This window comes from Carassius gibelio, chromosome B20, assembly GCF_023724105.1.
Source record: "Carassius gibelio isolate Cgi1373 ecotype wild population from Czech Republic chromosome B20, carGib1.2-hapl.c, whole genome shotgun sequence".
Taxonomy (NCBI): Eukaryota; Metazoa; Chordata; class Actinopteri; order Cypriniformes; family Cyprinidae; genus Carassius; species Carassius gibelio.
In genome coordinates, this window is record NC_068415.1 from 25709447 (window position 1) to 25732309 (window position 22863).

Below are 22863 nucleotides of genomic sequence, written 5' to 3' on the forward strand. Positions count from 1 at the left end.
AGACAGGATTCATTTCAGTAAGTTTCTTCTGATACCACTACAGCGATCAGTCATGTCCAAAGTTCAGAGCCACATTTATTGTTGCTATTTTATAATGAATTTGACCAAATTTGAATGCTGATACTTTATTTCATATCAAAATTAAGAAAGCATTATTGCAGTTATTGGATCCATGTTTAGTACATTTTATTTATGCATCAGCAGAAAACAGCATAGACCAAAACCGGTCTTCAATAATCAATATCAGTTCATCGATTAAAATCAATCACTAATTCAGCCCAGCCCTACAGCACACTGTTCTCTTTGTTAATTCACACTCACAACGCTTGTAAGGAAGCAGTATTCAGTTTTCAGCATCAATAACCAGCTCATGACGAGTGAAACAGAGCGCTGGTTCCCATCGGTCAGAGTTTACAGACCAAGCACAAGCCGTGTCTGTCGATCTACCGTAAACAACCGCTCTTTAGAGTCCAAATTGAGGATGATAATAAAGAGCTGATAGTGTCATATTTTAAGGAACGCACACTGTCAGATAGGTGTGCGTCTGCTGTGTGTGTGTGTGTGTGTGTGTGTGTTTGTTTCTCAGCTCATGTATGCACCATTAGCAGACTGCTGCATTGATTGTCTTGAAATTTATGAAGCGCAGCCCATTACAGACCTCTCTCTCAGCCGTTTTCTGTTTCCTCCTGCCCTCGGGGAGTCTCACTTGTGGTGTAAAAGCATAATTAAAGCTAACCAGTATTGGATCTTTAGCCGTGATTACACTGTGCTGGACATGTGCGGCTCCCTGAGTAATGGCATTATGGGAAGTATGTGGGCAGACAGTCTTTGTGTTGGCCAAATATGTTGGAGGAAACGCATCGATGAATCTAATAAGGAGGGATCAAATAGGCCATCGAACGAGTGCATTCTGGATGGCTCCGTTTGAGAAAAGCCGTCCGTCTTCCCTTTCCAGTATCGGCTCAAAGATCCACCGGTCCGATAAACAGCCCTTCAGAATTACATTCACATTCCCTGACCCTCCAATTTATAGCAATTAAATGAAATGCCTCCTATTACTCTGGTCTCTCTCTCTCTCTCTTTCCTTTGCCATTTCATTGCTCCATTATGTGGAGTCGAGGATAAATTGGCTTTGTGATCAAGTGTTGCCCCTGTAAAGCTCTCGTTTATACACAGGCGCTCTCGCTCATCGCCGCTCGTTTAGACTGAAGTAGCGGCAGGACGTGTTTGGGGGTTAAGGCCATCTACAGATGCCGCTGAAGGAAGTGAAGTATCACTCGGTGGCTCGACAGTCTGTGATGAGCTGAAAGCTAAAAGACTGCAGGATCACACCTGCTTTCTACTTCTTGTTTTTATGAACAAAGACAATAGAGAGAGAGCAGACGTGATATTATGTGTGAGGAAGAGGAAAGGGTCTTTAGAGCAAACATCAGCTGAAGTATACAGTGATCTTTGATTATTGATCTGCTGAGTGTGGCCTAATGACAATTAAAAAAAATCATCAATGATCAACAAAGAACAATATTCTGCGCAATGAACAATAGGATTTTTGATGAGTTTTCGTTTCAGATGATTGCTCTTATTACCAACAGTTTTATTGTAATATCATTGAGATTAAAGCTTTTAATAATGTCTTTACAATAACTTATCAATTTATTGCAACCTTGCTGAAAAAAAAAAAAAAAGAAAGAAAAAATAGTGCCTGCATTTTCCTCCCATACAGACTAACTCAAAAAGAGCAGATGTGTTTTCACCTGCGTGAAGTGGCAGAACAACAGCAAATCGATGAGTCTATTCATCAGGTAGCTGTGCCATTGAGAAGTCATTGTGAATGAGATTAGCATTGATCTGTTCTTCTGGACTGACCCGCCCTACAGCCACAGCCTCTGTGTAAATGTGTGTGTGTCCACGGACACTGATGCATTGTGAAATGACACAAAGCACTGCCTCATGGGAAACAGTAGCGCTTGCTAATGAAATCAATGGCTTTGCTCTTTGCTGTCTTGAAATGTCACTCTGCGTTGGGTTTGTTGGTTGGAAGAAGGAGTTTTTGTAGTGTGCTCTAGGTAGAGAAGATCTCTGGTAAACATGCAGTGAAATAATGTGCGTCTGCAGGCTGAATTGAATGAGACTGACCACCGCTGCATAGAACAAAGAAATAGACTTTCTATTTCACAACAAACATACAGCGTGAATATTCCTTTTATCTACAGCAGGACAGATAATATACACTCTCATTTATGTGTTCCAGCCCACAGCCGTCATTTATGCGTGGCATTCAGCAGCACTATACTTTACAAACACACTGTTTGTTTCTAGACAGGCCAAAGATCACATATTAGACATTTGTCACAAATATTGAACATTTATGAATCGTTTCCAAACAGGAGCTAGAATTTACACTTGACAAGCATCAAAACTTTTCATCAAGCATCAAACTATTTTATTATTATTATTATTTTAACAATACTTGGCAATGCAATATGGTTTAGCCTAGTTATCAAATGGCAGAGACTGTTGTAATCATATAAATACTGTATGCAACCCCTGCTTTTTCCACCAAAGGAGAAGCTTTGTGGTTTAATGTTTGAAACAAAAAGCAACCCTATATATTAGTATTGTAATTGTACTGTCAATATATGAAATACTACTAATTTTTATTTTACAGTTAATTAGTATTATTAATTATAATTGTAATTATTCATTAGTGATATTTATTTAATTGTATTTTTTGTATAATTTGGTTAAATAATAATAATAATATTAATAATATACTTGAATATTAATAAATAAAATTGCATTTCCCCAAATGATGAAATGATGTATATAAAGTTGTAGGCCATGGGCCCTATTTTAACAATCTAAACGCAAGTGTAAAGCGCACGGCGCAGGTGCACTCAGGGCGTGTCCAAATCCACTTGTGCTATTTTAACAACGTACAAACGGTTGGCGCACCCGGGCGCATGGTCTAAATGGGTTGTCCCTATTCTCTTAATGAGTAATGGGTGTTTTTGGGGGGGGGTAACGTGCAATAAACCAATCAGAGTCTCATCTTCCATTCACTTTAAGAGCCATTTGCGCCTGTGCCATCACGGATTTGTTATTTACACGGCGGAATTTGGCAAGTGCAAAGACTGAACGTGAGATGAAATGGAGCTGCCTAATTCTGATACATGCAATGACTATCCATTATGACATGTAGGCATATATATATATATATTTAGCCTACAAAAAAAAATCCCTTTAATTTTTAATATTTGGCATGTTTGTGTGCTGCTGTGCGTCCCTGTGTTTAATAAGCAGGTTGTACGTTCTTTAAATAACAAAGAAAAAACACTGCAACTCAAACCTGCCAGACTTTAGACCAGGTTTGAGTTGGTCTATGGCGCAGTCTATTTTTAGCTCATTAAAATAGCAATGTGCCAGCAATGCACCTGAACACACCTCTTTTTTAGACCAGCACGCCCATGGGCGCAAAAATGAGCGCAAATGGATTTGCTAATTAAATGACGTGGCGCTGTGTCACAGTGGGGCACTGTGACTAGAGACTGGCACTGGACTTAGAACACAACACACTAGGCATGCATAGACTTTTCATACAACAACACATATTTGTTTTGCGCAATGTAACACCAGTTAACACCAGGTATGTGTGTGTATGTAATTGATTGTGTATTGTTTAAGTGTTGATCCTGTTCTCACCATTTTTGTTTAGGTTAACACTTGGTGAGTCAATTTTTTTATTGTTAAGAATACAAACAAAACCGGTTGGCATGTTAAATGTTTATTGTTTTCAATTATCCACTTACATAAAGTAAACAGTCATACTTACGTACTGGAACATTTTCTCATAAAAAACAGGAGAAACCCAGGCACCACATTGCCACCATTTTTAAATACCTGTTTCCCGCCAATAGAAGGCACACTTAATTGGTCTCATGCCGGAGGGGGAGATTGGTGTTTGTTTGATGCTTTGGTAAACCATAATAATGAATTTAGTTTGTGTTGTTTGAAATGGTTGTATATTTCTGCATGTTTTTAGTTCTAATAGTTATGCCTTTGTTACAATTAAGTTGCTATTTAATTGTTTTGTCTTTCTTTAACTTATTTGTTACCCTCAATTATTTAATGGTTTAGTCCTAGTGGGAGGGGCTTATACTTAAGTGTTTCTCTCAGTCTGGTAAAGGACGCTCGTAGAGTGAGTCGGGGAAAAGTTGTTTGCTTGATTTTTGGGTCAAATTATTGACATAGCCAAAAGTTTTGTTTGTACATTTAAACTTTGTACAATTTTTTTTTTTCTATTTTTTGTATTTATTTTTATTTTATTTTTTTCTACTTTTTGAGTTACACTGTAAATATAATTTGAATTATTTTGGAAAATCTTTGTTTTTCACATTTTGGAATAAACACCAACTTTTTGACTTCATCAGCACGTCACTTCATTTTCTCACGCCTCCATGGGCCGGTACATCCAGAGCAGGGGTGCTGCCACTGCTTGAACACCTTGTAGCAGTTGGCACACCACTGTCTCTGTTACACGCTGGAAGGGAAAATGTGAACAGTGCCGGACTGAAACTAGCAAATACACTTGCGCTGCGCCTTGCATCGGGTGTATGATAGGGCGCCCTGTTTCCAAGTCTCCATTGAATAATGATTAATTTATTACTAATTTGAGGAAGGTGTAAGGCTACGAAAAAAAAATGCAAAAGGCACCAGTAATTTTCTCTTTTTACCCTAAAACAAAATACAATGCTTTATTCAAAATGCAGAGGAAACACCTTTGGAAAATCAATTCAGAAAATTCCTCCATATTGACACAGCTTGCTATTTACAGGAAGTGTGTGCTTTGAGACAGCATCCACAAGCACCGATACGTCCTGCGAGGTCCCGGCCGACGGACGCGGGCGGTGTGAGGTGTGGACGTGTCTGAGGGAAGTGTGCTCGGATTTGATCATGGAGTGGCTGATCAATAAAGCTTTATTACAGAGAAGTAATGCTTTAATCTAGCAACTTAATGCAGCTCTCCACTCGTATTGATCCCGGCTCAGAGAGACGGGAAGAGGGAGGCTGGTAATTGTTGGCAGGAAAAATGTTATCTGTGTGTGCGAGAGTGTGTGTGGTTCTGGGTTTGATGGGCCGTGCCAAATCAGAGCAATTCATTGCTGTTCACCACTACGTTTTATTGCTTGCTTGACATTTAAACTGATGGAGGATGTCAGGGATCTATCAGCCTTCAGCTCGCCACTTAAATTCACACTTTCTCCAGCCATGCTGAATTGATCACTGGTCGTGGGTGTGAATTGGATGCATATAAATTTCCTCTCGTGGGTTTTACTCGACAGTGAGTGACATCTCCTTATCGCCATGGCGACAGGCGCATTGTCCCGCCCTCTCCTGTTTAAAAGATCCACAATTGTAAACGTTCACCACAGAGAGCTTTCTAAGAGCCGCGAGATGCTTTCTTCTCCTCCATTTTGAACGTTTTTAGAGTGTGAATGTGCGGCAGATCACTGATTGGCTGTTGTGTACACATAACAAAAAGAGAAACGTCGGTAATTTAGAAATTGACATCAGTGTTGGGTGTAATGCACTGTGAAGTACTCAACTGCTGTAATTGAATTACTTTTTCCTTGAAAAATAAAGTAAGGGATTCATCTTTTTGTAATTCAATTACAGTTAGTGATGTATTTGCATTAAGGAGTTACATTAAGTACTATAAAGACTATAGACAATTCTTTATAAAATGATAGAGGATTTAACATCATGTTAATGTTAAAATGCTTGTTTAATGTAATGTAATATTTATTTGAAAGAATTAAGAGAACAGTTTTATATCTGTCCTTGTATTGTTAAGCTGGTATGAGGTTAACATGGGCTATAGAAAGTAGTGATTAGTAGGGATGTAACGATTTGCTCAACTCACGATTCGATTCGATTCACGTTTTTTTTTATAACAAAATTAGATTAAAAAAATACCATCTAAACTTTTAGTTTATAACTTAAAGTTCCCCTCAAACACACATTCATATAAACTCCTACTCGTAATTGAATTGCGATTTGTTTAGCATCACATATTTGAATCGATTTTCAACCAGCTCGCAGTTAATTGTTACATCCCTAGTAATTAGTAATGTAGTCCTTCTTAGAGAGAGCATTTAGTACAGTAATCTAATTACACTGTTGAAGATGCAATCAGTAGCTAGCAATTAATTAATTTTAAAAAGAACTTGCCCAACACTAAAATAGTTAAAAATAGTTGTATAAAAACTTCTGATTTACATTCTGGAATGCATTTGCAGCTATATCTGATGGCAGACATAAAACATCAGATCAAATCTAAGACAATTATGAACAGTTGTAATGAGAACTACAGTACATTAAATGGCAGACTAATCATGATGTCAGACAATCTGATCTTTTCCAAATAAAAGTAGAAATAATCAAATGAGATAAAGCGTCTTTCATCTTTCAGCATTTTACTTAAAAATGTAAATGTAAAAAGTAGACATTACCACAAGATTCCTGTTATATCTCAAACACTGTGGGGTTGAATTTACTGCAGAAATAATGAAAGCAAATCCATGAAATAAACTGTCTCTTAGCGTGACATCAGACCGCTGCAGCCTCTGATTCTCTGTGTACAGTGTACGCTGCTGTAATCCTGATCAAAAATCACATTTAATAGAATAAACATCAGGATCGGTGCTTGTGCGAGCGGCCGATCGATTGGAGAGTGTTTGTCTTCATCCAATACAATCGCAGCTGTAGATACATACATCAGATTAATCATCAGAAAAGATCAGCAGAGCATCTAGGAGAAAAAAATTCAATAAAACAAGCATCCAAATTAGCAGACGATTGGAGAATAATGAGTGGGTTTTAATGAGCGCTGTTTGGATACTGTGTGTGTGTGTGATTGCTTTCTCTGTGTTTTGTTTTCTAAGTGTCTGTGATTCAGCAGAGAAGGATGTGATACGTTTCAGACGAGACGTACAAACCCTCCCTGCCATGACTGACACTTACATAATGACTTGTTTTGAGCGGAATTGGCTCTAGAGACGCATCTTTAGCTTTATTACATTTCTGGTTCCTCCTTTCTCTCTGAATGTGTTTTCATCCATTATTTGTGAATAAGCGTGTTGGCTGCGAGGGAGGTGAGCGGCGTGGAGAGAATGAGAGCATGAGGGCTGTTATTAGATGTGTGAGGGAGAGTGGAGAGGTCAACAGGTGTCTCCCGCCGCTCTCTTCCTCTATTGCGTCTGACCTCCGCTCTGTGGCGGTGGCAATGAGGGGCTGGCGTAAGTAAGTCCTGACAAATGTTTTGTCATCCTGCAGGGTCACCGGTGGCACAGCTCCAAATGAAAACCTTGGGGAGACTTTTCTGTCTGGCTGCCTGTCTCCTTCTCACATTCAGATGCCAGAAGCCTGACATAAAACACAATCCAAAGAGTTTCCAGACTTTTTAGCGTGCGGGTTATAAAAGCTTTTTTTTTAATTCATCCCACCTACAGCTCTCAAAGCTTACTAAGACCTCTTCAACAATTTTCAAGACTATTACTAGGGTTGGGTACCGCACTCTGTATTTTTAAGGGTACCAACCGAATTGCATCGGTACTACCGAGTACCGATTCACGTTACATCTATCATGGCTAACTTTTGGTACCTGAGAACGCATCTGGCCGCATATGCTACAGAGAAAGAGAAAGAGAGACCCTGTGACGTGATGTCACCACTGGAACTCGTTCAAACAACACACAGGGCAAGCCAAAATGTTCTGAATGGTGGTTACATTTCTAGGGCCATATGGTTTCTGCGAAAACGCAGACGAGATTGTGGAGTTTAATCATAAAAACATAATTTACTTCATCAATTCGTCAATTTTGGAAGAAGAAATTAAAAGCTGGTCTGCCACTTAATTCAGATTGCGATATGAACTAGTGTCTGTGAATATTAAAATACAAAAATGACGGTTTAAATATTAATCCTGCATGTTCCACTTGCCTCTGTATGTATGAATGGTGGAAACGTGGGTTTATTTACTACACAAATACTGAAGCACGCGTTACGCTCACAGTGTTTTTAGGCCTCTGCGTATGACGGCATGAACACAAAAACCTAATCTCCAGAGCTGCTGTGAGAGTCACTTCACGATAATTTTACCATTTCATTTGAGTAAACTAGCATTACAATATCCTTCTGTATACACACAGAAACTTTTGTACAGCATAATGTATGTCTTTAAATATTACATTTTCTATCAAATTTAAATAAAACAATTAAATGATAAAAGTAAATATTACAACCAGATTAATCTCTTAATTGTAGAAAAAAATTATACAATTATAAGACTATTAAAAAAAAAAGAATATTCACACAATTTAAACAGTAAACCTCAGTTTGTTTGCCAAAAAATAAAAGGGTTTAATTTTCAATTTTTTTATGTAAAATAAATGTGAAAAATAAAAACACAAACAGTGTACCAATTGGGTACCGACACCCAACAGGTACAGAAATACAGGTATCGATATAGATACCGGTACCGTACCGTACCGGTTAAAATGTGAACAGTACTTAACCCTAACTATGACAGCAGCGCTTCTTCAAGGGTGGGCTCTCTGTTTATGTCCTGTAAGTGAAGAGATGTCACATTCTTTTGCTGATGAACCTATTGATTTTGGAATAAATTACTGGTAACTCTTTAGTTTAGTGACCAATTCTTACTTTTAGCTTATTAGCATGCATATTATTAGCATATTGTCTGTTTATTAGTACTTATAATGCACATATCAATGCCTTATTCTGCATGACCATATTTTTAGATCCCTTAATCCACTCCATACCTAAATTTAACAACTACCTTACTAACTATTAATAAGCAGCAAATTAAGAGTTTATTGAGGCAAAGATCATTTGAGTAATGAGATTTGGTCCCCAAACTAATGTGTGAACATTAAATCAAATGCAGTTGATAATTGTGCTCAAAACAGAAAGCACAAGCTTTTGCATCAGGTTATTGCATCACTAAATACAACAATAGGAGACAAGCAACTAGTAAAATTAGAAGGGCAAATGTACCCCAGAATATTTAGGAAGAATGTTAGAAACACGTCACATAAAAACACTTTTGTTTGACATGGCTTCTCAACGCCGTGCTTTGATGAGCTGTTGTTGAGAGAGTTAAATGAAAGGAAGTTAAAGCTTTGAAAGCTCGTCTTGGGACTCCTGTGTTTGTGTTTGTTTGGTTTTTTAATGTAGATGCACATCTTGGGTTCTTGCTTTTGGACATTGACACTAAATCTTCCTAATGATGCTGGTCTTCCTCAAGCTGACAGTCCACCAGCTATAAGAACAGAACAGAAACCACTTTTGCATACTTTTTCTTGTCAGGCCAAAGTTTTGTTTTCTTTGCTTTCCTGAAGATTCATGACAATCATGAGTCAGAGAGAAAGTGTCACCCAAAGGGATGATGGGAAAGGCTTTGTTATTAATAAGCTCAGAGTGAACAGCCAGTCACTGTTCTGTGTTAACAAGTTCCTCATCTGTATTCAGAGTGTCTCATTTTAATTAGACTACATGCACAGATCCTCCTGAGCTAGCGTGTGTGTGTGCGTTTGTGTGTGTGTGTGTGTGTGTGTGTTTGTGTGTGTGCGTTTGTGTGTGTGTGTGTGTGCGTTTGTGTGTGTGTGTGTGTGCGTGTGTGTGCGTGTGTGTGTGTGCAGCGCTCCACCTCCCAGGCCGCACTACATGTACCTAGGGTGTGTGTGTGGACTTCCTTTCTCCGTTTCACTGTGGCTTGGCTCACACACCACCCGCTGATCTGGCTTTTTACTTCTGTTCTTCCCCAGAGTTTTCTCTTCTTGCATCATGTTCTCTCACCTGCCACTGGCTTTCATTTGATGTCCTACTTAGATTGTTTTACATGTTTTCATGGCTTTCTAATACAGTTGACTGTGATTGGTCAACAGTGTCATTCATGTGTGTATTATTACTGGTCAGCTCCACAACGCAGTTGAGCATTTCAACTCATTTCTGCATCTGTTGTATCACTACATGCTGTTCTATCCTTGTATAGTATATACTCATATATAATTGTTTACAGTTTTATTAAATAATTAAATGTGTATCATAATGTAGTAATGTAATATGTGAAATATTTGAATCTAAAATGTACACTGGTATCAGTATTTGATGTTATGTTAATTATTGATTTGATGAACAGTCGTGTAGCAAGTACAATATGACTTTCTGTAAAGCTGCTTTGAAACTAGGAAATAAACTGTGAATAAATATGAATACAAAGTAGAAAGTCTTCACAAACATGTGGATGCAAACATTTCTAGCTAGAGAATTTCAGTTGTTATGGTCAGATTTTTTTTTATTTTTTTTTCAATGTAGTGCAAAACACAAATATGCATTATAATCTCAGAGTTGAGACAAGGGGCACAGCAGCAGACATTGGTGTAAACTGCCTTCTTCTGTGCTCAGTGTTATGTCATCTGTTTTTATTTTAAGCAAAATGTATAGTGACTGTGACAGAAAAGCTTTAGTGGTCCCGTGTGTGTGTTCTTCAGTTTGTAACAACAGCTCAATACTAGATTGAGTGTTTTGACCTCACACACTTCAGCTCAGTCCTGCCTGACTCTCAGGTCAAAGAGAAGCTGGACTTTATTGAGAGGTTTGCTGATTTATGACGGTACACAAAGGTTTCAGTTTAGTTAGAGTTAAGGTTAAGTCAAACATTAATGTTAGGGTCAAAGCATATATAACCAACAATCTGCTACATCTCATAGCCAACCACCAATGCAGAAAACACTGCAGTTCATTTGCATGTGTGTTGCATGATGCATTGTGTGTGTGTGTGTGCAGTAATCACACTGATGAAGTGTTTGGCATTGGTGAAGTACTCCGTTACAGTAATTACAAGCCATCTCGGAGTGCTGCACTGATGCATTATGGGGAGGCATTATAAGAAACCTCTCTCACTGATGTATTGGCTAGTTTAGAGATGCTTCAAATGTCTGCATCTGTGTGTGTGTGTGTGTGTGTGTGTGTGTGTGTGTGTGTGTGTGAATGAAGGCCTTTATCTGGTCCACAGGTGCCTCATTTGCTTTCACAACCCTTCCCGTCTCTCTCGCACCGCTCGGACCAGTTCACTCTCGCTTTTCACTGAAATAGTGTCCCATCTTTTCTTGTATTTGGACATTCATCGGTTGGCATTTAAGAGTAACTAAATGATTGAAGAAAACCTGCAAACATATCCTAGTAAAATAATAAGGCAGTGGCTATTTACACTACGTTTAAATAGCATATTTTCTTAGTGATATTCTGTTTACACTGAGGGCAAATATTAATGGATGCTATTCACACTGTTAAAATAGAAGGATTTTCTGGTATTTATACTAATTATTGCAAATAGTGGCAATTATCAGCACCTTGGTACTGTAATACATTTTTAAACAGTATGCAATAATAAAGTATTGAGTGTAAATTATCATTTTAATTCTGATTAATTCTGATAAAGATATACTGATGCATATTTGATTGTGCTAAAGTGAAACAATTGTAAGTATACTTCATTTGCACGTTACATATGTTGCATTTAAAGACCGATATTATTCAAAGATCATAAAATCCTCATCAATAGTGACATTAAAACACATTTAGGCTTAATATTATTAAATTGTACATTGTGCACAATCTAGTGCTTCAAATAAAGTTAAATTGTAATTTCTATATCAGTAAGTCTTGAGCGATACGTTAGTAAATACCTTAATAGATTTGAACTATATTTAAAATAAATATATTTTAAATACATAACTGTTTTACTAGAGTAAGCAGAGAGAAGGTGCTTCACAGGAAGGTTTAGTTATGATATTGTGATCTAAGACTTTGAGTTCAAAAATGAAAGGTGAAAACGTGAACATGAATGACTCGTTTACGTAATCTTTTAAATGAATTTAGATCGTTTTAATGGTTTGGTGCAATTAAAACTTCTGTTTCATATCTGCATAAAATGCCATGGAATGTCCACAACTGGCGTATCAGATTTCAGAGATGCTGAAAAAAATCATAAAAGTCATAACAAAAAGTGGAGTGAGATGAGCTAATATTGCAAGCAATTGTGAAACAATTCTAAATAACTGAATGTGTCTTTTATTTGCCTCCAGGAGGGTGAAAACATCTGAATTGCATTTTAACAACGAGTTGTATTTGTGAATCAGAAAAGTACATGATATGTGAACGTGTTTCAGTCCTGCTGAGTGTGAATAGTGTCTGCTAGTGTAACTCTCGTCTTCTCTCTCAGAACCCATGCGGACCCCCAGGAATCTGAAGATCGCAGAGACGCAGGCGCGCTTCATCGCCGTGGACTGGGAGTCACTGGGCTACAACATCACCCGCTGCCACACCTTCAACGTCACCATCTGCTACCACTACCACAAAACCAACCAGAGCAAAGCCGACTGCCTGGAGATGGACCCCAAAGCCCCCCGACACGTGGTGGGCAACCTGCCGCCCAACACCAACGTCAGCCTGAAGATGATCCTCACCAACCCTGAGGGACGCAAAGAGAGCGACGAGACCGTGATCCAGACCGAGGAGGACGGTACGAGAGTGCACCACACACTTCCCCTAACTGTATCACTTATGAGTATCCATAGATTCAAATAATTCAGTCAAATAATTACTATTAAAATTAAAACAATTACTTTTTGTAGAATTCACACATTTTTAGAATACAGCGTGCGTTACTCTTGAAAATGAGCTCTGTGTCCAATAGCTGCGCTGTGTTATGCATGAGATCGCATTACAGCGGAGGATTCCAGTGTTTCAGATGCATTGTTTCAGCTCTGTCATCTGTTAAACACTTGTCATTCAGAGACATACGGGTCGAGACACTGCAGGTGAATAGGGTGAACATTTCACCAATCCAGTAGTCTAACAGAGTGGAATATGACTACAGTTTTGCATGTATTCTCTTACCTTAAAATAAGAAGTATCTTACTTTGTCTTGTTTTAAATTATTTTACGACACACTAGTGGACGGCAGGTTGAGAACCACCTTGGTTCAGATTTATTTGCTGTGTCGTGTGATTGTGCTGTAATTGCAGGACTCTGTTGTGGCTTGTTGAGTTTCTCAGCACGCTGTCGGTTCACAGATGATAAGCGCTAAGGCATAAGGGAGTCTGACATGAATTCATTTCGCCCTCTCTCGCTTTCCTCCATGCTGAGGTGAGCCATCAAGATCACTGATTGGAGGGGCAGAGAAAACAAACATCTAGATATCGCAAAACCAGTGAGCATCCATAAATAATCCAGTGTTCACCACATCCTGACGTCATTTCTCCTTCCCTGGAGTACGATGACATTGGATGTCCCGATACTTTTGTCCATATACTGTAGTATAGATCTCACACGGGTCTGCTGAAGTGTTGACCATATATCCAGAAGATCAAGTGCAGCATTGGCCCATTAAAAATGTGTACATGATTACACTGACAGTTAAAGCCTCTTTGTGTAACATCTCTCTTATGGAGAAACAGATCAAGACATGTCAAGGATGTATAAATATAACTTCTTTATTCAGAAGATGAGATGAGTGAGGCAGATAATTCAAATAAGGATAAAGGCAGAAGTATATTGAGCAATCGAACTCGAGCGCAGCTGACAGTCGTAAGTGGGTAAGATGCTGGGATTTCTTGACACATCTGGGACATGCACATCGTCAGGCGGCTCCACGAGCTGAATGCCGGCAAAGCCAGGTTTAGGTGTGCACCGCTAACAGGAACACTGTCTGTTTTCATCCGTGCATATGCAAATGACTTTTGAAGATAACATTTTCTTGTTTTGATGAGATGACACACTCCTACCAGAGAACCATCGTCCCTGCCCATTTCTTTTGTGTGGTTTTGATGGCCTTTTTATCCCACAGAATGATTTCTATGTTGTGCCCACATTTAATATTTCTTACACAAAGAAATTCACATGTAGGCACAATTTATATGTGTCATCAAAACTAATTTCACTCAAAGAAGCAGGCATTTTTACATCAGAATTAAAAAAATATATATATTTATTTTTTTTATTTTGTATTTTTATTTTTTTGATCCAGTTATGGATATGTGGATATTAATTGTCTTAACCTGCAGTATAGGGTCATTTAGAAGCAATAAAGAGTGGCTTCATCACTGACGTTCTGCAAGGTCTGTTTACTACAATAAAATTATAACAAAATAATATATAATATAATTACTACAAATAAATATCATCCAGCTTTTTTTGTCTTATAAAGTATCGCCTTGCTGTTACAGTGTAAGAAACCGCTGCAAATGAATCTGTTCAAATGAATCAAACTGAATCATATCCAGGTTCAGTCCTTTTTTCAAACTGATTGGTTCGATTACATCAGTATTGACTCAATTTTGAGTCACAAGCTTCTAACAGCTTTAAAAAAACAAACCTGCATGACGTGATTGCTGAAATATGATCAGGGTTTGTATACAGTACTCTTCATAATCAGATAAGGATTTATGTGGCTCAGTTCACACACTAGTAAAAAGGGTCTCGTGACGCCCCTGGTGCTGCACATCAGCCACTCTGCTCATGTACTGCTATCATCATAAACACATATCAGTTTCTAACGGCAGATTTTCCACTGAGGTAAAGCTTTCAATAACACAAGCCAATGTTACTCTCTCGCTGAAGCCTGTTCTGCTTGCTTTTAGTGCTCGTTCAGTGCTCATTTCTCTCCCCTTGTGTGTGTGTGTGTGTGTGTGCTGTAGTGCCCGGTCCGGTTCCCAAGGAGTTTGTGAGAGCGACTCCGTCAGAGGATAGGATCTCACTGCACTGGAAAGAGCCTCTGGAGCCCAACGGCATTATAACCCAGTATGAGGTAATGCTGCCAGTGTCTCATTCCAGTTCCACTGTGTCAGTTTGAGTGCTTGTGTGCAAACCGGAAGGCTAATGTTTTAAAAGCACACACTCACTTGCACCGTTTGTATATAGAAGTTTGAAAATAAAGGAACTGTCTCATATAAAATGCATCTGAATGAGAAATTGATGTTTTGACAACATTGTCTTGTTTTCTGGGTGTCTGCTGTCTCCAGATCAGCTACAGTAGCGTGCACTCGTTCGACCCGTCAGTGCCGTTGCTGCGGCCGCCTGTTCTGGTGTCTTTACCGTGGAACACGTCTCGTCACAACTTCACACAGCTGCATCCAGGAACCACCTACCAGTTCCTGATCCGGGCCAGTACCAGCAAGGGATACGGACCCCCAACCACACTCAATGTCACCACCAACATATCAGGTGTGCATGAGCCCATGTTTCATCAGATCTGATGGTGTGGGAGAAGGAGACAGACAACTGAGTCTTTGCATTTGCTCGTGCTTCTTCATGATTCTATTTGAAATTGACATATTTTGCAACATTACATTTTTGTTTATTTTTTAAAATCTTTTTAATGCGTCAATGCTCATTAGTATTCATTTTCCCCCTAAAAAATACTGACCCTTAACTTTTAAACATTAGTTTATATAGTTTAAGAATATCTATGCATTTGAATAACTTTGGATATGATATCATGATATCGATTCAAGTCCGCTCTTGAGGTTTCTGGTCAAATAATTCAAGTAAAAACATGATGTTTTATAAAGAAAATGAAGCCTTTGTTTGTTAGTCTGATTTAATTTGCAGCTGATTTAATCACAGGCTGCATTGAGCACAATCAGCTGAATTGGATGTTAAAGCTCTTTTCTGTGCTTTGCTAATGAGCGATGAGGAACGTAACCTCATCAGCCGTCCCTCAGGCTTTCTCACGCTATTGCATACTTCATCTCTCTTAGATGTAATACAGGCATGATCAGGGGAAATATGATTTTCTAGCATTTCAGAAATCCATCACTTCAGATTTGTTGAGAGTGAGAGAAGTGTAGGAGGAGATAACACAACATGCAGAGCTGAGGAAAGCAGAAAGAATAGGACCACAAATCGACTTCTGTATTGCTTATTCACAAAGAGAGTGGAATTAGGTGGTTTTTCTGTTTTTATTTATCTATTTATTTACTTGCTTGCTTAGTTGTACTAAATACTAGTGATTGTCTGACCCATCCAGCAATGTTCATTTAAGTATGCTGGTTCAAAAATACATAGAGTGTTGTTTTTTTGTAAATAAAACTATCAAAAATCAGTTAAATGTATAAATGTATAATCAAAATCACCAAAAATAAATCTTTAAAAACACATTTATGCTGAGTAGACCTTAAAAAAACTAATAAAAACCACAAAAAAACAAAAAAAATTCCTAAAACTAAGATGAAAGCTGAACAAACAAAACTAACAGATTTATTGCATTAATTAATGATATAATAGTACAAATAATCAATAACATAATTTGTCACCCAAAACAAATAATAATAAATAAACACTGCTATAGATGGAATTCAAGTCGGGTTTGCTTATTTTAGTTTATAAATCTTATTTTTCTCTCTTGTGTCCTTCTCTGTACAGCACTTTGGTTCCACTTGTTGAAAGTGCTCTATAAATAAAGTTTGAGATGGTGTAAATGTATGTGTTCTGAGTTTCATACTGTCGAGCACATTGAGATGCTCATTGTTTTTGTGCAGTTTTGCAGGAGGCTAGCAGACTGCAGCTCCACTGCTTTAGCTCGTGTATAGCTTGTATCTCGACAAAGTACAGATTCAGGGAAGCTTGCCCTGCATACATTATCATTAAGGCAAAAATGGTGACACTTTCAGTCTTTCTCTGTCTTTGTAGCACCTACTCTAGAGGAGTACGATGGGTCGGAGGCGTCCCTGAACGAGACGGCCACCACCATCACCGTCCTGCTGAAACCTGCCCAGGCTAAAGGAGCTCCTATCAGGTGTGTGTTTGTGTCTCCTCGGCCTCCTCATATCCTCCAGACGTTACTCGACTTCCTCTCTGTGCTGTAATGAGCCGCTGCTGGTGACATTACTGCTCACTTCCTGTGTCTCTCAGCTCATAAACCCCCACTCTCTCTTTCTCCTTCCATCTTTGTCTCTTTCAGCTGTTCCATATTCCTCTCAACACTTGCACAAAGATCCCTATTTGATCCGAGCCATGCCTGGCTCTTCCTCCTCCTCCTCCTCCTCCTCCTCTCTCTGCTCTCTGTTTGACTGGTTTGAGGCTCTGTGTCACATCTGGGCTTGAAAACACTCTTTCAGTAATTCAGCTGTCATTGTGACAGACTGATTCCTGCAGCCACACTCAGATGGAGGAGGAGGAGAGACCTATTTGCTTATTGTTTAAATTCAGTGAAGTAAGAAACAAATGCAGAAAAACAGCATTGGGAAAGTGGAGGGAAACTGGGATATGACGCACATGAGCCCAGTAGTGCACACTTAGAGTTTACCAGAGATATCCTAATTAGAATGATTTCTACAGTCTTTTCAAAATGCTTTTATGTAAATATATATATATATATATATATATATATATATATATATATATATATATATATAATGTGTGTGTGTGTGTGTGTGTGTGGCTGTCCATTTAATGCGTTGATTTGGTGTGATTACGGAAAAATAATATGTTAAAATGATTAAGATGTTTAACATATTGGCTCCATCCAGACCTGTCCATCATCTTACACTGGTGCAGTTGCTGATGAACATGCAGGACAACTGACTAGATGATAAAGCCTCTTAGAGTACAGTCATATCAGCCTAAAATTCAAGAAATGAGGGCAAAAAAACAACCTTTTAATAGTTTTTGTCTTTTATTTATAGTATACAGTTTAGTGATATCAGAGTGCTGTTTTCCCAAAAATCTGCACAATTGCAAATGTGAGACTTATTTATACAAGTTCAGTGAACAGTAAGGGTACGGAGCCCCGCACATGCAGGGAAAAAAATAGTGGGCTAAATCGTGTGCACGAATTACTAATACAGTCCCTTGATGTATTAAAACTTTCACACAGTTTCTATTGCATTCCATCAGTTTACTCTTTCATTCACTTGATTTATAAATACTGCGCATGATGTAGCAAATCGAGGGAACGTAATAGTAAATCGTGTGCACGTTTTAGTACATTGAGGGAACAAATTAGTAAATTTTGCGCACAATTTATTTATTTTTTCTTGCATGTCATGTGCGGGGCTCCGTAATAAGGGTGACCAGATGCTCGTTTTTCCTGGGACAGTCCTGTATTTCAGCTCTATTTTTAATAACCTGACTTATTTTATAAATAAAACAATGCAACATTTCTTTTGGAGTGGTTGATCAGAACGAGTAGTAGAAGTGTTCTGTCACCCAAGAACAGCCTAATCAGAGGTAACTAAGCTTGTAGTTGAACAAAATGACCATCCAATCACAATTCGTTATCAATTAACATGCAGTAAGTGAAGCGGAATCACGCTGAAACGCTCTGTCGGCCGCACATCTGTGCAATCGCAGTTCTGCGGTCAGTTCTCCTTGTGCCTTAATTGTCAAATACACTCAAAGCTGTCAAAATGTCCATCGTGTGCAGTATCTCACGCAAATACAGTCCGTTTTGACTTAAGTGAACCTAAAAAGGTGAAAACAGGATATGTGTCAGTATATTACATTCATTTGGTCTTAAAGGGACAGCAGCCTAATTAAATACCTTATTAATGGTAAATATATTATTAATGGTAAACAAAAAAGATGTTAAATAAATATATAGGCCTACATGTTAAACCTACTGTATTGGAAAAACAAGTTTATTTATTAGGCTATTTAATTTAAATCTATTTTATTTGTCTTAAGGCTTTATGGCTTGTAATTTGCTTCTTTATTTTTATATAAAAGTAACTATGTACGTGTGTGTGTGTGTGTGTGTATATGTATATATATAATTTAGATCATGAAATCAAATGTCTAACATGTCATGTTCTGTCTGTCATCACCAGCGCCTATCAGATCGTTGTGAGGGAGATCAACCCACACCGTGTGCGGCGGGAGGTCATTGGTGGGGAGTGTTACCGTGAGCCGGTGTCCTATCAGAACGCGGTTAGCGCCGGGCTGCCGTATTACTTTGCAGCGGAGCTCCCGCCCAGGAATCTCCCAGAACCGCTGCCGTTTACTGTGGGAGACAACAAGACGTACCACGGCTACTGGAACGCCCCCCTCGCGCCCCGCAAAAACTACAACATCTACTTTCAGGCGGTCAGCAGAGTGGAGAAGGTCAGCAGATGACAAATAAGCACACACACATCTCTCGCGGTGACTGAGAGTGTGTGACAGAATCACAGTTTGATCTGTTCTGTCCTTGAGCTGTGTGTTTCTGTGGCTTCAGGCGCTTTTATCAGTGCATTGTGCTTTCTTCTGGAATGCATGTGATGGTATGACTGTTAAACAGATCACAAGGTCAGTCACACCTGTGACAAATACTTAACAAATATGAAAATATGACCTTCTAGTGGTTTGACTGTAGTGTTTCAAAATTACAACATGCATTACAAGTCAAGCTTCTGCAGTCATTCTGCTCAATGTGTTGATGTGGTTCTGCTCTGCTGTTACTAGAGTTTTGAGAATTCTCTTAAACTGTTGTTGTTTGTGTTTCAGGAAAGTAAAACGCAGTGTTTGAAACTGGCTTTTAAAGGTAAGCCCTTCAGATTGAGAGCATGCATCGACCATTCATTTCTCCAGTCGGTCTCCTTCGAATCTCTCTCTGTCTCTGATGTTATAATGTAAGAGCAGTTCAGTTCTGTCATCTGAAGTCTGGCGGTGATAAGTGATGTGTGCTCTGAGCTTTTAGCAGAGTTATAGAAAAGCTATTTTAGTATATGCAGTGGGACAATATCTGATAATACAGATAGACAGACCAAAGCTTGACCAGCCTGCTCACAACTGCCTATTCTGTTCAGATGTGTGTACATATTCATCATACTTACATATGAACAGTTACTGCATCACATTTATAAACATCTCCAAATATATACACTAAAATATACTGCTATGTAAAAGGCTCATTATGTGATTTTTATATGTGCAATAAATGCAAGCTTTTGCATTGGTGCCATTTTGCCTTGGTACAAGTGGAATGGATTGCATGTATTTGTGCATATTAAATTGGCAGATTTTAGAGTCCGGCATGTGTGGATCGTTTTGAAATTGAATAGATGACACTGCCTCACACAGGAATACTTTTAGATCGTGGTTCAGCACAGCCCTGTCCTGAGTCGTGTTTATATGTCATCTCAGCCTCAGATTACTCCACTGTCAACAATGAACACTACTGAAGAAAACGGTTAGTAATCAGCAGCACACATAGAGAAGAGTAGTACTGATCAGTGACTGCACGACTGCAAAGCACCAGGCTTCTGCAACAATTTAAGTTAAAGTTGAAAATATCAATGCGTGGTGAACAGAACAAAAGGGGTAAAATTATAATAATGATATTTTTGAACTGATGGCAGAGAGCTGGTGGTAGTACTGCCCAGTCCTACTAGAAACAGTGTGATCGCTTTCAAGACAAAGCATTTCACAGCCATTCATAACACAGCTAATAAAATAAAGAATGGAAAATCCATAGGCACAGTAACCGGAGCCTGAAAGTGCGTGACATGAATCTGCCGGTGTGGTGTGATGCTGTGCTGCTTTGGCTCTTAAGTAACCATCTGAAGCTGGAGAAGACAACCGTGGAATGTCATACTGTATCTCACAACTACTTTTTAGTAATATATATATATATATATATATATATATATATTTTTTTTTTAGTAACTACATTTCTAATAATATTTTAGATACTTGCAAAATAATTTAGCATTAACGTTTGAGCATACTGTCAATCACTGTAGCAAAAAAGTCACAAACTGCAAGAAATTTCTTCAGGACTGTAGACAAAGCAGTTAGTGTTAACAGGTCAAGTGTTGTTTTTCTTATTCCTTAAAATCACAACCCAGAATTTGGCATATTTTATGAATATAGTTTTGATTCGCTTCATGGAATGTGTGAATATGCAGTACTGCTGTGTCACAGCTTTTGTTTCTGGGTGACTGAGACTGAACCAACCCAAAAGCTTTCAGATTTCTTTCATTGCATATATTTTGTGATTATTTGCAGAGTTGAGATTATATATATATATATATAGTCATAAATGATCATAACTGCATATTGGAAGTATAGTTTCTTGTACATTTTGTCCAGCTAAACGTCTGAAGTGTTTTTCTGCTTGGAGTGATGCACATCTGTATTGCCAGTGAGCTGTTGTGGTAATGACAGTACCTTCGGCCGTGTCTCGTCTGAGTTATTGCACGTTATTTCCTCCTCTGGCTCTTCATTAATTGTTTTTCAGCAGGAAATCGAATGATAAAAGTCTGCCTGCGGCTCAGAGCACTCCCAGAACGGATTAGATATAGCCCACGTCATGTGTTGTTTAGCAACAAAAATACATTTTTGTTTTTAAGCATGGAATTTTATCTCCAAAATGGATGTAATCCAATTTCCATTGAATTGCTCCTAGTGTTTTTCTCTCAGATCAGACTCATAAGAGCTGACAGAAACAGAAGTCTTCTGGCAGGGGGCAAAATGTGGTGTCTGAACCAATACAGGCCTGCATCTAAAACCACACCGTGCCACCGATTAATCACCTTTTAACCCAAGCGTCAAAAGTGACTGCCAGTAATGTTACAGTCTTTGCTTTTCCTCTGTGCGAATGAGGGGGACAGGGTTATAGATGACATTTATTTACAGGGGAGAAAAAAAAAAAAAACTAAACATTCTTAATAACTGGTCAAAACTAATATTTAACATCACTGAATCCACCTAAATAAATCGATTTATATATATATAAAAACTAACACGTTTTTAGGTAACAATTGCAAGACGGCTGTAAGAGAAGGCTTTAAAAAAACCTTCAAAAACAGTACATGAACATGATTCTGCAGAAATCTTTGCTTATCCTAAACTATTGAAAAGTTAAGCAGCAAGCTCATTGGCTGCTGTATCAGCAGAGGCCTTGCTGTGATGATGTCACTGTTTGCAGATCAAATGTATATAGAACTTTAAACATCAACGCCAGATTGAGATGTATCTAAACTGACATATCTTCATTTTCTAACCAAGTGTACACAATTCTACTGCTATGTAAAATGCTTCTATTATTCTGAAATAGCTTCATATATAATGTCTTATAATGCCTAGGGTTGAAAACCTATGATTTAATGGATTTCTAGAAAAATGGTACTAAAAGGAACCAATTTAGAACAATTTAGAACCCATTTGTTGACCCATCCCTTACACCTTAGCCAACCCTTAAACCTACCCATGCCACCAAACCTGTCCCTAACCCCAAACTCTTTAAGAGTTTTCAAAAGGCAAATAAAAATTGTAGTGGGGCAGCAGAACATTAATGCTTATTGCCCAGTTCTATAGTGTTTTCAGCTGTGTTTAGCATCTGTGCAGCAGATCATGCCCGAGTTACTTGTTATTGACAGAGATATTTGTGTTTTTGACATTCATTGGTATTTGTGTCATGAGGACAGGTCATCTGAAGCTAACACAGCACTTGTGTGATCAGTGCTTAAAGTAAAGGGAGAGGAAGAGAGTGCTTTGGTGATGAAGGAGCGGTGCATTAGGGCAGCAGTGATCTGCGTCTTGGTCGTTTCACCCCAGGCTGCTCACTCGCCCAAATGTGCTGTAAAGAACAGAGAGGCCGTGTGACGGGGGCTTGGCTTTTGTTTGAGTGTTATTGTTGGGTAGAAATAGTCTGTCCCCCAGATCCAGAGGCAGGAGAGTACAGCTGATGGCTTTATTTAAGAGGCCCGTGTCAGCGGGTCATTGCCTTATCACTCTTAAAAGCTTATAGTACAGCTTCAGGACATACCGGAGATCCATTTACTCCTGCCGCCCAGACAG

At 38.6% G+C, this 22863-nt stretch overlaps 1 protein-coding gene across 14 annotated transcripts in view; it reads left to right on the plus strand.

Moving 5' to 3' along the window:
- LOC127984348 (receptor-type tyrosine-protein phosphatase kappa) overlaps window positions 1-22863 on the plus strand; it is a 170371-nt gene that overhangs the window by 117696 nt on the left and 29812 nt on the right. For all 14 annotated transcript variants that reach the window (XM_052586971.1, XM_052586973.1, XM_052586960.1 and 11 more), the window contains 6 exons: window positions 12305-12604; window positions 14781-14890; window positions 15105-15306; window positions 16774-16879; window positions 18912-19185; window positions 19567-19603. In XM_052586971.1, the coding sequence (XP_052442931.1) occupies window positions 12305-12604; window positions 14781-14890; window positions 15105-15306; window positions 16774-16879; window positions 18912-19185; window positions 19567-19603 (1029 nt within the window). The remainder of the gene's footprint in view (window positions 1-12304; window positions 12605-14780; window positions 14891-15104; window positions 15307-16773; window positions 16880-18911; window positions 19186-19566; window positions 19604-22863) is intronic.